The sequence below is a fragment of the Hippichthys cyanospilos genome, chromosome 4 (genome assembly GCF_059441005.1).
Source record: "Hippichthys cyanospilos isolate Australia breed blue-spotted pipefish chromosome 4, RoL_Hcya_1.0, whole genome shotgun sequence".
NCBI classification, from domain to species: domain Eukaryota; kingdom Metazoa; phylum Chordata; class Actinopteri; order Syngnathiformes; family Syngnathidae; genus Hippichthys; species Hippichthys cyanospilos.
The window spans coordinates 8,177,028-8,192,765 of NC_142372.1; the positions used below are offsets into that span (position 1 = coordinate 8,177,028).

The following is a 15,738-nucleotide window of genomic DNA, read 5'->3' on the forward strand; positions in this document are numbered from 1 at the left end:
GTCCGATAAAACCCAAGATGGGAAAAAAAAAAAGAGTTGTGAGGTTTATAGGATGCAATAATAATGCGGAAAATTTCACTAATTTATCTTGGCCTCTTTTAATATCACAAACAACTATGTGAACATGACCAGCATAGCCATTCTCTAAAAATCCGTTGCTCACTGTTCCCAGACAACACCCTGCAACGTAAAGCCCCAAATTATACACTCATTTACATTTTCAGGAGGAGGTTAAGAGAGGCATTTATCTTATGACGATGGCCTCTTAGCCTGCATGGAAAAACAGTTCTATCTCCTTGTGATAAGAGAATACTCAGGTATGCTTTCACGCGCTGTGTTTTCTCTTGCCTCCCACACGCACGCCATCATCCTGCGTTGCACTTGGTAGATCAACAAGCCCTTGTGACAATTAAGTACGAAATCCTACTAAAGGTTAAGCAGTATTAGTTAGTTAGTTTTTGAGGGTGAACTGACATGAGCATCACTTTGCACTCAGAATTTCATAAATAGAGCAGCCCTAAAAATAGGATTTTGTCATAAATTGAAGTACTTAAGTTTGAAGCTAATTTATGCGTTTTTTTTTTTCATATTTCCACAGAAATGTGCACGTTTATGTGAGAGCGAGCAATTCAGTTTTGCTGTGATTTCAAGAGAGCTTTTTGTCTTCCTTTGAAGCATCATAATCAAACATATGTAATTTCTTTGCAAATTGAAAGGAAATACTTGTTTTTCAGTCAAGTTACATTTTCTTTATAGTTATGTCTTCTTCAACTTTCCTCCGATCAAAGTCTCATCCTTGTCATTTGCATGAATTATCTAAGAAGCGTTTCACATTAGCCTCTGCATCATTCTTTGACCGCTGATTGAACCGTTCCTCGTAAATAACATCTCGTATAAGACATTTGCTGCACAATGTCTCCCGGGGACACGTTTAAGGATGCGTGTGACGCGTGCGCAGTCATCGTATCCTCTGTAAGAGTTGAATGGAAAGGCCATGTGTTTGCGGCGAAGTTACTTTGAATAGATGCAGAAAAAATGGATGCAGTGGAAAGAAATTAAAGATGTGTAAGGTAAGGAGGCCGATGCTGACTGTTAGGATCTTTAGTCTATGTTGAAAGATGTCTGAAGTATGTCTGTAGATAGTGTTTCTGCGTTTTAGGTAGTTTAAATCAACACAGCTAATACAGTGGACCCCCGTGTTGCAACCCTGATTTACGACATTTTCATGTTGCAACGTGGAAACGATGCTGGAGATCCTTATTAGGGAATATGAGCGTAACGAGGTAAATAAATCCTTCTTTATGTTTTATTCATGATGTTTTCTGATTGTATACATGTATATTACCTATACATAGCACTTACTATACCATTTTGGTACCAATTTTTAATATGTACTGTATGTACAATTTTTATGTTTTTACTTGGGGTTCTAAACACATTAGCTATTTAACATAGGTTTGGATTGCCCGTCATATGACAAATTCGCCTTACGACCCCCAAACAAGGAAGGGATTAATGTCGTTACATGGGGGCCCACCGTATATATGAAACACAGGTGTGCATTTTACATTCTCATGCTTGTTTGTCATTAACAGTCCTTTGGTACTGTAGCCTTTTCCATTGTTATCTGTCTTTTTTCGAAGACAAAATGTAGTTACGTACCTCTTTGCCACAGTGAAGCATCCCAGATTGCTTTGTTCAACTGTGCAAACAATTTATTGATTCATATTTTAAAGCTTGTCACATTGGATTTTGCGGGGAAACTCACAGGATTTACTATGTCATTAACATGTTCAATCATTGCTTGGAGGTCGATGTGTTTGCTGCGTTTCTGAGTCATGGTTTCATGAAGTGAAATTTATACGTGAACACAATCTTGCTCAAGGCATTCATTGCACATGCCTAAAGTAAAACGCAATGTTTATAGTTGAGTCTTAAATTTTTTTTTTTGTTATTTAGCTTTAAAGGTTTCATACACTTGTACCCCTTACAGTAAGGATGAGCTTTTTTGGACCAGAATGTGTCCCAAAACTCCTGATTTATACTCAGTTTGTCACTCATGTCCTCTCTGCTGGGCTGGGTCACTTTACGTCTGATGGATGCCACCGCTGCCTGCCAAAAGCAATCTTATACGGGGAGCCGACAGGAATGGCCCGCCGCCAAGGGGACCGACCCGCCTCTGGTTCTCGATTTGTCTGCCTTCGCAATCAATGTGAACACACATACAATATTCCCTCAGGAATCAGTCCGCAACTCTCTGAAGGAAACCTGAGCATTGCATGTAATATAAAAGAACCAAGTAGCAGGTGAAAGTTAAATTCGGCCTACATTAAAATGTTATATGTTTGTAACAGTTATTGAGACCTCCTCCTCTGCAAAGAATTGTTTCTTTCTTCCATTTCGGTGACATTCATCACCATTTATTTGATGTCATTCAAAACACAGTGAGCTGAACGTAGTAATGGGACCTGATGTGGATGACTTGCAAGTTACTGCTGTCCCAGCCATTTATATTTTTGGTATCGAAATGAAGCATTTATTTAACAGGACTGAGACTGTACGGACCAAAACTATGACTATGTGATTTTTTGACATAATGATGTGTTTGAAAATATTTCAAAATGAGTTTCCAAACGTTTGACTGGAATTTATTAATACTAAAACCACAAGAACTATATATTTTTGGGTGGAAATGAATTGCTAATTAACACTTTGGTGTTTCTATCCAGATTGCGAGACCCATTCAATTAATACACATTTACTTAGAGTGTAAATATCATATGAATAAGTTCAGGCATATAAGCAACAATTTTTAATCCCACTGAGACTGTAATATCTATTTTTTCCTCTTCTAAGTGTAACAGAAAGCTGACTTTAGAAACGTGTTAGCACTCTACATTGGAATGCTCAACCAGATCAGATTTGTCCTACTCCCAACATTAGCATAACTTGGTTAAAGGGATCCATCTTGACTGGAATGGAGACAAACAAAGAATTAGCATTGATATTAATGCTAATTCTGTTATTTGTGTGTTGGTAGAACGTGTTACTTACAGGCATGGTCTGTCCACCGTGCAAGCTGTTGATGGCAGCCTGTGCTTCCGCATGGCTGGAGAATTTGACAAAGGCACAGCCTGCAAACACACACAAAGAAATGCGAAACAACATTAAGCAGATGGCATTGGATTTCTTGAGTAAGAAGGAAAATCACCAGTTATTGTCTTTACGTTATCTGATCCATAAATATATTCTGGTCACTTGTGTGTTGAGATTGTCGCTAAAGGCATTAGCGGCCTGGAACATCCCGTCCCTCGCCCCAGCAGTGCTAATTCCACAGACTTGTTTGTGAATATTAATCTGTTTAATATTTACACATTGTGATTTGTGTGCAGTCACTCATAAAGGAGATTAGCATGACAATAGCGTGGTCTTATAATCGGCCTATCCGACGGAATCGGCGCCCGCTTCAAATTTAAGACGTTGGCGGTGATGGCGGAGGAGGCAATCTGGAAAGGGACGCCTTTTCGTCTGCCTCAAAGGACGTTGAAATCATCTTAAAGCTGTTGTGTGGTTATGGCTCAGGAAGGAAGAGTCAACATGAGAAGTTGGCCAGGACACGAGAAGTAAGCGGCGGCGTCATGGAGATTTGCTGGATTAACGTTTCAAACAATATTAAAAGTGATTCAAGTGGATAAGATTAATGCTTGTTGGTAGTTTAGATATGCGAGCCACAAGGATCAAGTATTGCCTCTGAGTTTTTGGGGACTTTTTATCCCTCCAAATGCCCAATGAGATCAATCGCGTTGCCATCATAAAACCTTATTAAATGTACAGGCAATGTTCCGAGAGGACATTACAGTGTATTACACGGCGAAGCACCTTCTTATCTTATCGACTCAGCGGTACCATATGTACATCATCAAAACCTTTTCTCACAACACTCTGGTCTTTTGGTGACACCGAGAGCCAATGAGAAGTCCCCAGTTTCCAGCGTATTCTCAATTTGGGCTCCAGTGGTCTGAATCATCCTTGGCAAACAGGTGTAAAGTTGTTTGCTAACTCCAAAGATTTGTATTGTTCCAAAGTTCAGTGCGCCACCATTTTACAACTTTTGGCTTAATCAAATATCACTATGCTTTTCTAAATTACAGTCAGGTACAGCAATGCACTTATACAAACTGCAGTGCACCAGAACGGAAGTGAATAGTAGTTCATTTGGAAACGACATTGAATTAATCAGCTTTACCATCATTGACTACTCTGTTCTATCCTATTTTTATCCTTGGCCTCAGGTCGCTCATGTTTTAACTTTAGAAGGCTATCTAATTAACAACCTTGTGGATTTATTCAGCTGCTTTTCATTAATCGAGCAACAGCACTCACGGAACAAGGCACACGCTTCCTTAGCCGAGCACCTCTGAGATGTTGGGAAATCGGATTTGAAGTAGTTTTGTACTTAAGACGCCTGCAGATGATTTTACTGGGGTTTTGGATGTGGTCCTTTGACCTTGCCTGGAATAGATTTTTGCCTATACATGCCCTGCAGTTGACTGGTAACATGTCCAGAGTCAAAATAATAATAATTAATGGTGCTACGGATCATCTTTGATCCATAATTTGTATGGCTCATCACGGTCCAGGCCACGCATGGTCCACAGATTGCTCTGTATGTTCATGTAAAGGCTACAAGTTCAATACACATTAAGTGCTGTAGCAGCAGTTGAACTTGCTAACATCTTAAACTAGTACACAAAGAAACCATATTTTATTACATATCGGGCACAAGTCTCCGGAGTTCGCAACTAGAAACTAGCGGCTAGCAGCCAGTGCCTGGCTGGCAACTTATTGCCTGTTATTGTTTGGCTCTTATTCCTTTCACCTCCCTAAATGATTTGGACTAAGACTAGTTTGTGGCTCAATCTATTTAAAGGAAAACAATGTGCCTTAATTGATACAGTACTTTGACGTCTCACTTTTGATTTGTGGCCCAGGAAGAAAATCTAGATGACAATATGTGAAATTTTCATTTTTTTTTTCAATATTTTTTTTTCTCAATGTTGCTCATCCAAGTGGCTAAAATATTGATCCAGTTCAAACTATCCAAACACTAAACTTAAAAAAAAAAGAAAAAGAACTTCTAAAAACCGAAATTCAGTCAAACTGTCATCATTTGCGAAGTCAGATGAGGCATAGTTAAATCAAGCGGGATGTCAGCTCGGTGAGCAGCTAAAAGATTTACTGAATTTTTGTTTTCTTCATTTTCATGCTACCACAGAAGCGCACAAGAGAGGAACAAATGCAACGATAATGTTGAACCTGAAATGCAATTTATGGCAATGTAGCGGTGTGTGTCTGGTTCACACATCCCTTTCGTAGCTGCTCAGTTCAATATGACTAAAGTGACAATGAATCAAACAGGAGAACATAATCTGTACCAGGAGCAGCGCGGTGGTAGAATAGTAAGCGTTTCTACCGTCTGGATATTTGTTAGAATATCTGTGAGTTTGGATGGTCTCTTATGGGAATAAGTGCTAAATAAAATGAATGGAGGGACGTGATAAAATATTTGTATTGGAGGGAGGACAGCATCTCTAGAATACAGTACATCAGGGTCAACTTTGGAGGTAGTTATTTTTCTGACTTGCTCGCTAACTTTTCCAAATCAAAAGTTTCAAAACTTTGGCAGTCTTGCGCTGTGTCCCCAATCAATAGAAGACCAAATCCACTTTCACCTGAGGCTTTCCATCCACTACAAAAGCAGCGTAAACTGTTTGTGTGGAGACATTCAAGTGAGCAGTAAAAGGCCATGTGTGTTTTGTTGTTGTGTCAAATGTCCTTAAAGCTGAATAGATCTACAGAGGGGAACCACAAACGTCAAAGAAGACTTTGATTTTGTCCCTCCGCCTTTTTACTTCACTTGAAGAGCTCTCGGGGGGGGATTCAAGGCAGGAAGGGTCTTCATTTGTTTGACTGAAAGATGTTGGGGACTTGAAGTCTGCCTTTGAAAGAACAAACAAATTTGACCTTTCGGAGGAAAAATGATTAGGTTCAGCGTGTTCTTTCAAGAAACCTTTGGTTTTGCAGGCCAAGATATAGTCTGGTTATTTCTCTAACTAGGGGTTTCAACCAAAATGCCGGCAAGCATTTGCAGCGCACTGTGAGAACCATCAGAATGTTTGTTTAGTGCATGATCGCTCAAACTAGTTCATTCATTGAGCAACATTTGTCATTTTAATTTTGACAGATAAAAAGATTGAAGTACAACAATATAAAAATGGGATCGTTCATGTATTTTCTTGCGGAGATGCAGTTGTAACCATTTACGTTCTGCAGTATTCGTGATTAGTCCTAAGTGCGGACTGCAACCTTTAGTTTCGACCAACTTGAAATTAACATTAAAATAAAATATCCATCCTGTCCATCGCAGTCTTGCTAAAACATGGAGTGTTGGGATATGTCTCGCTAGATTCACATCTTTGTTACTGTCGTTAGCTGTGGCTGCAGACATAGCTGGTTGCTTTGCATTTATGTAGTAGACTAAACTTGAGATGCTTTTGTCGTACGCAAGCTTGTTCTTACAGAAGAATGTACAGTATATCGCTGTACCGTTATCAAAGGTTTCCTCAAAAAGTAAAATTGACCATTTACTGGCCCTAAAACTCTCAAATGCTTTTCCATTTTCACGTCCTCGTTCTGCCCATGAAATTGCCCCTACAACAGGCTTCTATCAGAGTATGCCAAACACACTGACAGCCAATCACTTCAGAGTGTGATTGACCTTTGTTTTACATCTCCCAATAACTGAAGCACAGGAACCCCGATACATGAAAATGTATCTAAGCATACAGATAGCATAAGGTTAGAGATTAAAACTTTGATTAAAAAAACTGGAACTATTACTATAATTACATGATAATTAATCTGTTAATATGACACCCCTAGTTTTGTTTGTCCAAAGTATTAGTGGCTTCAGCGTTTTGGTAGTGGAGACTCCTCGAGTACTCAGACTTTTATCTGTCTGAAAATAGTGGTATTAAACAGCACGAGCCAGGATTTTAGTAAACTGAGGGTTCACACACTCATGTTCAAAAGTTACATTTTCTTCTGGACCCCTATGTGCAACCCGGGAAGAAAGGGTAACACTCTGCCAAAACATCTCCAATTAAATGGAAGTGCCAGAACCGTGTGAATTATAGCACACATCTTGAATTTTTTTCAAATTTGACATCTCCGAATGAGCCAGGGCGAACGCGGCGAGGAAGGAGATTGTATTGCTTTCAAGTGAGGGGATCTCGCTGCTGCCTTTTGAATTCCCCGGGTAGTAATATGTATGCATGAATTCCATCTGGCTGGATGGGTGACATTTATAACACAACTTAATTATAGAGCTAAAAGCCATCTCTCTATTATTCCTGACAACTTGAGGCTCTATTCAATTCTGGCGGCAAACGCCGAAAGTAGTTTGGAGAATCGGTGCGGTGGGGAGCGTGCGGAACTTCTTGGCCTTTCTATTGGACCATGAGGGGCGGGGTGCTGAAAGGCTCCCGAGTAGAGCGCATTTCCATCAATGTGGCAGTCGGGCCCGCATCGTGAAGCAGATAGCGCAGTCAATTTCAAGGTCAGTCTCATTTGAATCACACAATGTTCATCCAAGGCTTGTTGCTGGGTAAAATAAGTCACATTTATCATAATTGCATGGGACTGTTTTACAGTGAAAAACGGGATGGTACTCAAGTGCACTTTTTTTCTTCTGAGATGCCTGTCATCTTTGTCTCTTTGAGATTTGGGGAGAGGAGTTTGAAGCCCCAAAGAAGAAAAACATACATTCTCAATTTCAAGACAACATTCAGAACAGTGCCTGAAAAGCTGAAGTCTATAATTTTAGTTCAGATCTCTTATCAAGTGTAATTTGTGCTGACAAAAATTCCAGTCTTTGCATTTTTGTATTTTGTCCAGATCAAGTACCTAATGCTGTATTTAGTTTTCATGGTATTTGATCTGTATGATGGTACCAATTTGTGACTGAAGTAATCTTAAAAAAAAAACAAAAAAAAAAAACAGACCGGCTTTTTTTGCTGCCTTAGACGTATTATAGTCCTGCTCGATGTTTACCTTTAAAAACTTTTTACATTTGCCATTGTATCGTTAAAAAAGCCCTCCCAATAAATTGTTCATGCCAACTGTGTATCGAATTAGTAACTCGCAGCATAAATTGACCTGATTTCTTGTCTTATTTTCAAAATTAATCTACTACACAGCATTCATTCCATTAAAAAAAATACAGTATACAGATACATGTAGCATTTTACCACATAGGTAAATCATATTTACTACTCTATAAATAATTCCCTCATTGAAAAGTCAAAGCAAATGCAAACCCTTGTCTGTATTTTATGACTCTTAGTATTTTAACTTATGGCTGCTGTAATCACATTGTACACAGCAAATGAGGCAGGGACACGTATTCTCCTACTAATACATTACAAAAAGTCCCATGTCCATTCTACAGTATAGTTAGCACCTATTTGCCATTACCAGTATTATAGTATCACTGTAAAATAAGATAAAGATGAAGGCACAAAGATCCCATGATGCCAACAGAATGTTGACAGTTCTAACAATCTGTAATTGTTCCCGGCGAGGTAAACTATAACTGGTAAACTTGTACTGAAAAGCCAAGACACATTCACCAGCTTTGATTCATCATTGTGAAATCAGGGTCTACATTCATCCCACACTATTGTCTCAAAACCCATTTTAGGAGATACTCAATTTGATTCTCACTGTGTTGAAGACTCAGGTTATTTGCTGATGTCCCATTTCGGTTTTTGTCCAACTTTTTAGACTTATTTTTCTGTAAAATGTTAGTTGAACTTTTTTATGACTTTGAGGCATTCGACATTTGAAGGTTCCACTGTACTGCTAATATTCCTTCATTTTGTCACAGTGAAATGCAATGGCAGAAGTGAAGGGGGGGTAACCAGTGAGAGACGAATGCCGCTAGAGGAAACATATGGCGCACCAAGAGAGAGAGGAGGGTGAAAAGGAGTGAAAGTATAACTCCTGTCGAACACGCCAGCACCGGCCCGTTTTCATTTTATGTGCTGTCAATCAGCCCCAGGCATCTGAGCAGACAGGAAGGAAGAAAGGGAGGGAGGGGGCATGAAAATAGTGGAAGCAAGCGGTTGGGGGGGGGCAATGTGGTGGGGGGACAAAGAGAAAGCACTGGGATTAACAGTGAGCGTAAGCGATGCAGACGCTGAAAAAGCCCATGGTTCGATATGAGCGAGCCTTTCTCATTGATTCAAGCATGCATTATCTTGCTTTGCCTTGCCAACACATATCGCCGTATGGATGGACATGTCACGGCTTACAGATGCATATTAAGCCCCTCACATTTGCACTGCCGTTCACTTCACTTCGGGATGACAAATTGTCAAGGGTTCCAAATACACTTGGGAGAAAATTGTTATATTTTTATGCTGATTCAAACTAACATTGGCTTGCCGATCCGTTGGCGTAGACATTCGGTCAGATGTATGTCACGTCGACACTCCCCCGATTGACAGAAATGCAAGCCAACTGTTTTGCCTTTTTGTTTGTCATATTGCTTTCTTCCATTGTAAACTGGAATCACTTTACAGTCAATGAGACTATATTCATTTTACTCCGCCACCGATAAGTGAAGTACGTCCATTTAAGTGAATGATCTCCATTTGTTCAATTCACAACAACATTGACGCCGGCGGAAGTGTGTGTGTGGGGGGCTGATAACTGACGCGCAAAAAAAATGTAAGATGCCCACATCTGGTGCTTTATTCACATGTTGTGTTGCACGCCACAAATACCGTTGAACCAAATCACACACAAGCAGGCATGCAAAAAAGGAATCTGGTGTGAAAAGGGCAGGCCAGCAGCGATGCACCACTTGAGTTAGCGGGGTGCAAACACTGACTTTCCCAGGGGTACCTCAACACTAGCCAAAAAAACTGATTTTCATCTCTTCAATCACTCCAATTTTCCCCACAGCAGGGGACTTAAACTGTAATCCAAATCGTTACAGATGCCGCAGCCCATATTTCCGTCCCATTCCTTTGACTATATTGGATTTTAATGGTTAATTATTATGAAAATTCATCAACACTCACATATTAAGATATAACGTGTTTTTGTGCTATAATGTGAGTGACTGCAGCTAAACTCCGAGCCTTGCCGCTGTATTTACAGTAGAACTTAATGATCGTCTGGGGAGGAATGATGGCGATGCGGGGAACAAACACGGCGTGGTTCGGATAACAGGTGGGGGAGGAGGGAACAAGACACAAGTGTAAACGAAGTAGGGAGGAAAAGGAAGGACATATTGTTGCTCGAACGAGCCTCAAGGATGCTCTAGCCAAGGCCGAGGCCGGGCACGCAAAAGCAATGATAAGGGAGCGTATGTATGTGTGTGTGCTCTGACCCTTACTGGCCCCATCAGGACCCCGCAGGACGGTGCACTCCTCGATCTGGCCGAAGGTCTCAAAGAGCCGCCGGACGTCATCCTCGCTCTGCTGCTTGCCCAACATCCCCACAAACAGCTTCCTGTCTTCTGGATGGGAAGAGAGGGGAAAAACAACCGCTGATGGGAGCATTTCGCTGAGCAAAGAGGGGCTTGGGAATCCCCCCCATCCCCACCCCACCGCCCAATGTGAGCTTTTTAGCAGAAATATGCTATGCACAGCCAATGCTGTGCCGTTCTGGCTTACGTTTCAGTTGTGAGAGACAACCGCCCTGTCTGGCAAAGGTCAGGACCATTTACATCCAACTGAGACCCAATTATTCATTTGTGTCCTATGAAGTGGACATTAGTCTTTGGTATTTATCTTTTGACTCATTCGAGGTAACCTACTAAGTCCTAGTTTGCTCGCGATGATGTCCAATGACGTCTTTGGATGGGATGCAATTATCTTTGCTGTCATGCTGAGACAAAATGGACACAACAGTGGACACGAATGATTAGGGCGGGTCTCAGGAGGATATTTACAAACCAAACATGCATGCATATTTTTTAATTTTTTTTGGCAGCGCTAAGTAGGACTGATAGTAGCTAGGGATCGGTGACACCTTAATGTGTTTGCCATTCAGTAGTGTTTGAAGGTGCTTCCAAACTTTTGACTGGTAATGTACATACACTCACATCACGCAAACTGCAAGTCAACATTATCAAACTTGTCTCCCAACAAATGAAACAAGTCAATTAGAGTACAAAATAGGCAAAACAGTGAGCTATTGCAATGTGCATGGTGCCGAGCGGGAATAATGAATAACATTCTTCTGTTATTGCGGATAATTATGAGCAAGGCTTCATAATAATACCACCAAGTCTACGACATAATCTGTTTTGTGAACATGTCCTTAGTCTCTTCGCTTTTTCTAAGATTAATAATCATCACAAGTACAGTGATGCATCCTTTTTTGTTAGAACGCAAACCATATTTTAAATCTAATCCAGCTTGTTAATAAATATGTTCTTTTCTTCCATGCATCCATCAATCCACCCATTTTCTGGCTCCTGCCCCCCCCCCCCCCCCACACACACACCCCATCCCTCCCGCAGCTACCCACATCTTGTGCGAGATATTTTGTATTGTTAATTTTTTTTTTCCTGAATTGAGCCATCCGTACACACACATATATATATATATATATATATATATATATATATATATATATATATATATATATATATATATATATATATATATATATATGTACTGTGGACTGGTTGCCTCAGCGGTTCTTTTCAAGAGCAAAACAAAAGTTTTTGCCGCTATCATTTTAGTAAGTCGGAAAGATTAATTTTTCCCCCAATGCATCCTCTGTGTATAGACAGACCATTCATCTTATTTTACATCTTTTACATTATTCATCTGCAATTCAGCTGTGTTGTGGAATAGAATGGTTACAAGGAAGAGCCCGTCGCCAAGCACTGATAGAAAGTGGCAGCGAGAAGACGAGAACTTTATTGGGAATGACACTGTTGATCTTCCACGTGAGTCATTTGACTGGTATGGAAGCGTGTTGGCGGTGAGGAGATGAGGATGGCGAGAGCATCACCTGGGCCTCAACAGATGTGACGCCTCCTGTACCTGCCAGGCCCCATTAGATGCATCTGCTCTAAAAATAACGCACCCGGGGCCGCCGCCTCCTTTGCGACGAGGAAATCGGATCCTGTTCCATCTCTGTAAAGTTCAAATGAGACACGTGCGCGCTACCCGCTTGGCCTCACAAATGACCACCTGCATAATCAATAAGGCTTCCATGCCTGCTGCTGCTGTAATCCTGGCCTCTAGCTGGGTTTTTCGAGTTGTGGATTGTATCGCAAGCTATGCTGTCTTTATCAGAAACAGTATGATATACCTTATTTTTGGGAATGTTGATTTTCATTTTTCAAGGTAGTGAATATTTAATTGTAAGCCTAATTAACTTTGACTGGTCAGTTGCCATGCCTTCATTTGTACATTTATTATTTTTTTTCATGACTTGCATTTAAAATTTAATTTGACATTTTAAAAAATAGTTTTATGATTTTAATTAATTTCTTAGCAGACATTCTTACACTAATTAATATAAAAATAGTAAATTAGAGAGGAAAAGATGTTCATGTTTGAAAAAAATAAAATAAAACAACGCATTTTTATTTCATTTTAATATTCATAGTTAGCATAACTCATTTACTGCCATTGCTAGCCATAGACATCAAGGATCCATTTAATTGAGCAGACAGTAAGTTATATATATATATATATATATATATATATATATATATATATATATATATATATATATATATATATATATATATATATATATATATATATATTTCTTTTTTTTTGAATTATCATTATTGATTTATCATTATTTTGATATTAGTGAGACAGAAATAGAGTTCATAATATTCAGTGAGTGGTTTAAAGATGTGCAATTAGTTTTTTAATTACAATTCAAACCAGTTCTCATTATACTGGTACATCAAATGATCCATCCATTTTCTATAGCCACTTTTCCTAACAAGGACATGAAGGAAACGTTGTGTCCAAACGTTTGTCCTGTAAGTTTGGACAAAGTTCAGGAACAACCTCATTTTTTGTTGTGGCGAAAATGGAATCATTACAATACGCAAGTGATTGTACACCCCGTATTATGCCAGTGGCAAGTAGGCTTTTTGTTACCGTAGTGATTGTGCTGGAGCTTGGGTATAAGGATGAAGAATCTTCTACTGTGGCAGTTGAGCAGTCAAAAAAAGAAAAAAAAATCTGCTCTGTTTATGTTTCTTTTGGTTTTGACAAGTGAAAAGAAGGATGTTACTATTTTTGCAGATAGTGTTTATTCAAAAGTAGCTATGGATAGAAACTGGGGGACTTAAAAATGGAAGTAAGCCCCACTGTTTTGTGGGACAAAAGTGCAGAAAAGGTCACTAACACACATTTTCAGGAAAAAAAAAAAAATCCAGGAGTTGGTTTAATTTCACACTTGAGGGTTGGAAGGCACTCCAGAGAACTATTTCTATGCAAGCAATTAAAAAGTCAATTTTCCATAAAATGTCCCCTTTAAATTATTAGTTGATCAGAGAAATGCAGTCAATATCCCATCCCTGGTTATTCCGCTCGAACATGTGTTCGGGTAAATGAAGCTGACCTCTGCTCAAACAAGCGAAGAGGAACTATGAAGGAAGGCCGCAGCCTGTCCGCAGCACATGTGACCTAATTTGCCATGAAGGCCCCTCTATCTTTCAGATTTCCACTGAGGGGTCCCTGTTAAATGGGCAGAGTGCAGTTTTACAGGCCCCCCTACTGTGTGTTAATGTTGTGGGACAAAAAAAAAAAAAAAGTCTCATCTTGGTCCTGGCCCGAGGAGATCTAATGGTGGCTTTACAAGGCTAATTAACAAGCCATGAGCGGGGTAATGAACTTTCCAAATGTGCTGGCAAACGCAAAAATAAATGACACCCCTGCGAAGGCATTAAAGGAAGTGTGAGTGTACTTCAGAGCCGTCCTCCGGGAGAGCAGAATGAATTTGGTGCTTGCTATCTTTTCATTGCCTGACCTGAGAGAGTCTCCGCCGGCCAGCCGCCTGCCCTGGCCCCGAGTATTGATTGCTATTAATTAGTCCTCTTTGCACCTGTCTCCGAAGCTGCCTGAGCTGGATTTTTACAAGTTTGCACCCCCCCCCCCCCCACCCACCCAACACGCACACATCTCCCATGGCCACTTGCGCACTTTAAATTGCCGTTTTATGAATATGAATATCATGTAATGCACCCTCTGTGTAAGGGGATGACACCGCGACTTTAAAGAGTAATCCATTAAAAGTGAAGAGGGTCAAAAAAAAAAACAGAGCCCTTATATGCACTCGTATATTTGCATTAAGAGGCTTCAGGACATTCATATACTGGAGGAGCAACATGGAATTATTAAAAAACAATCCATGAGAAAATTTCACATTGCTCCGCTAATGTTCTGAAGACCTTTGAGAAATGTACCACTTTTTGGACTATAAAGTGGACTTAAAATACTTTGATTTTCTCAAAAAGCGACATCGCACCTTAGGTGTGTCAAATAGATATCAAATAAAAATGAGTCATTTGCTCTTCTGGTTTTTGTTTCCCTTAGTTTGTGGTAATACCCAATATAACTGATCATGGAGGCTGTGCTGTGTCGTCCGAAAAATATGGTGCTTTTGTCCTATTAATAATGTTTTCTTTAGACGTTCTCGTTGAGTTTGTAACCATGTCATCATAATATTAAAGCTTTACAATTAGCTTAAAAAATGAAACAAATAAAGCATATGGGGAGGTAGACATGGGGATTGAAATCAAAGCAGGATTACAAAGGTAAACCAGAAACTGAAATGAAAAATAAGTAACTGTTTTCCGAAATAGTATTAAACAAAACCGAAAATATAAATGATTGTCCTTAGAGCATGGTGGGTCAGCAAATGTGTCCTGTGTGCCTGCCCTAAAAAGGGATTGTATGAGAGACGTGGAAAAAAAACACTTTGGTATCACGAACATACAGATGTCAACTTTAGCATAGATTATATTAAAACATTATCAATCTGAATTAATACTCACATTGATTATTTCTTAAATTATCGAGTAGTCAAAAGATTACTGTGTGTATCATCTTTCCTCTAACGAGCAACTAATTAACTTTGATTGGAGCATGAGGCGCTTTAATACTGTCCACTGACATTTTTTACTGAACATGAACAAAAGTTGCACTTACATCTTACATATGAACAAGCTTTTAAAACCAGATTCCTTGATGATAAATTACTTGAAAACACCAATACATTCTCGAAATTATAGACCCTTATATATAATGTTATCGTGTGTCTCTACCCACACAACTATTATTGTGATGCGCATACTGACCCACAATTTGTAAAGACATGTTATGAAGACCCCCGGGAACTATGATAAATTGTAACAAAATGCTGCAATGTCTCCCCTAAGCTATGCACATACAAATGGATAGAAAATTCCCAGCCATCTGACAGTTGCTTGTCACCAGGATGCCTTCTCATTCCGTCCCTGTGGTATATTAAAAACTAATAGATTTTTCACAGAAGCCATGCGCTGTCAAGATTGATGCTTCTCTCAATATAACATTCTACCTGCATTGTCCTATATTGCCATCCTTCACTTTCTTTTGTCTCTCTGGGCAAATAATTAGTTGCTACAAAGCCAATATTTCA

At 39.6% G+C, this 15,738-nt stretch overlaps 1 protein-coding gene across 5 annotated transcripts in view; it reads right to left on the reverse strand.

Annotated features, from left to right (window-relative positions):
• Positions 1-15,738, reverse strand: part of celf6 (CUGBP Elav-like family member 6) — a 157,504-nt gene that overhangs the window by 33,480 nt on the left and 108,286 nt on the right. For all 5 annotated transcript variants that reach the window (XM_088413878.1, XM_088413876.1, XM_088413877.1 and 2 more), the window contains exons 4-5: positions 10,460-10,588; positions 3,055-3,134 (exon numbers count right to left, since the gene is read on the reverse strand). In XM_088413878.1, coding sequence (XP_088270004.1) covers positions 3,055-3,134; positions 10,460-10,588 — 209 coding nt within the window. The remainder of the gene's footprint in view (positions 1-3,054; positions 3,135-10,459; positions 10,589-15,738) is intronic.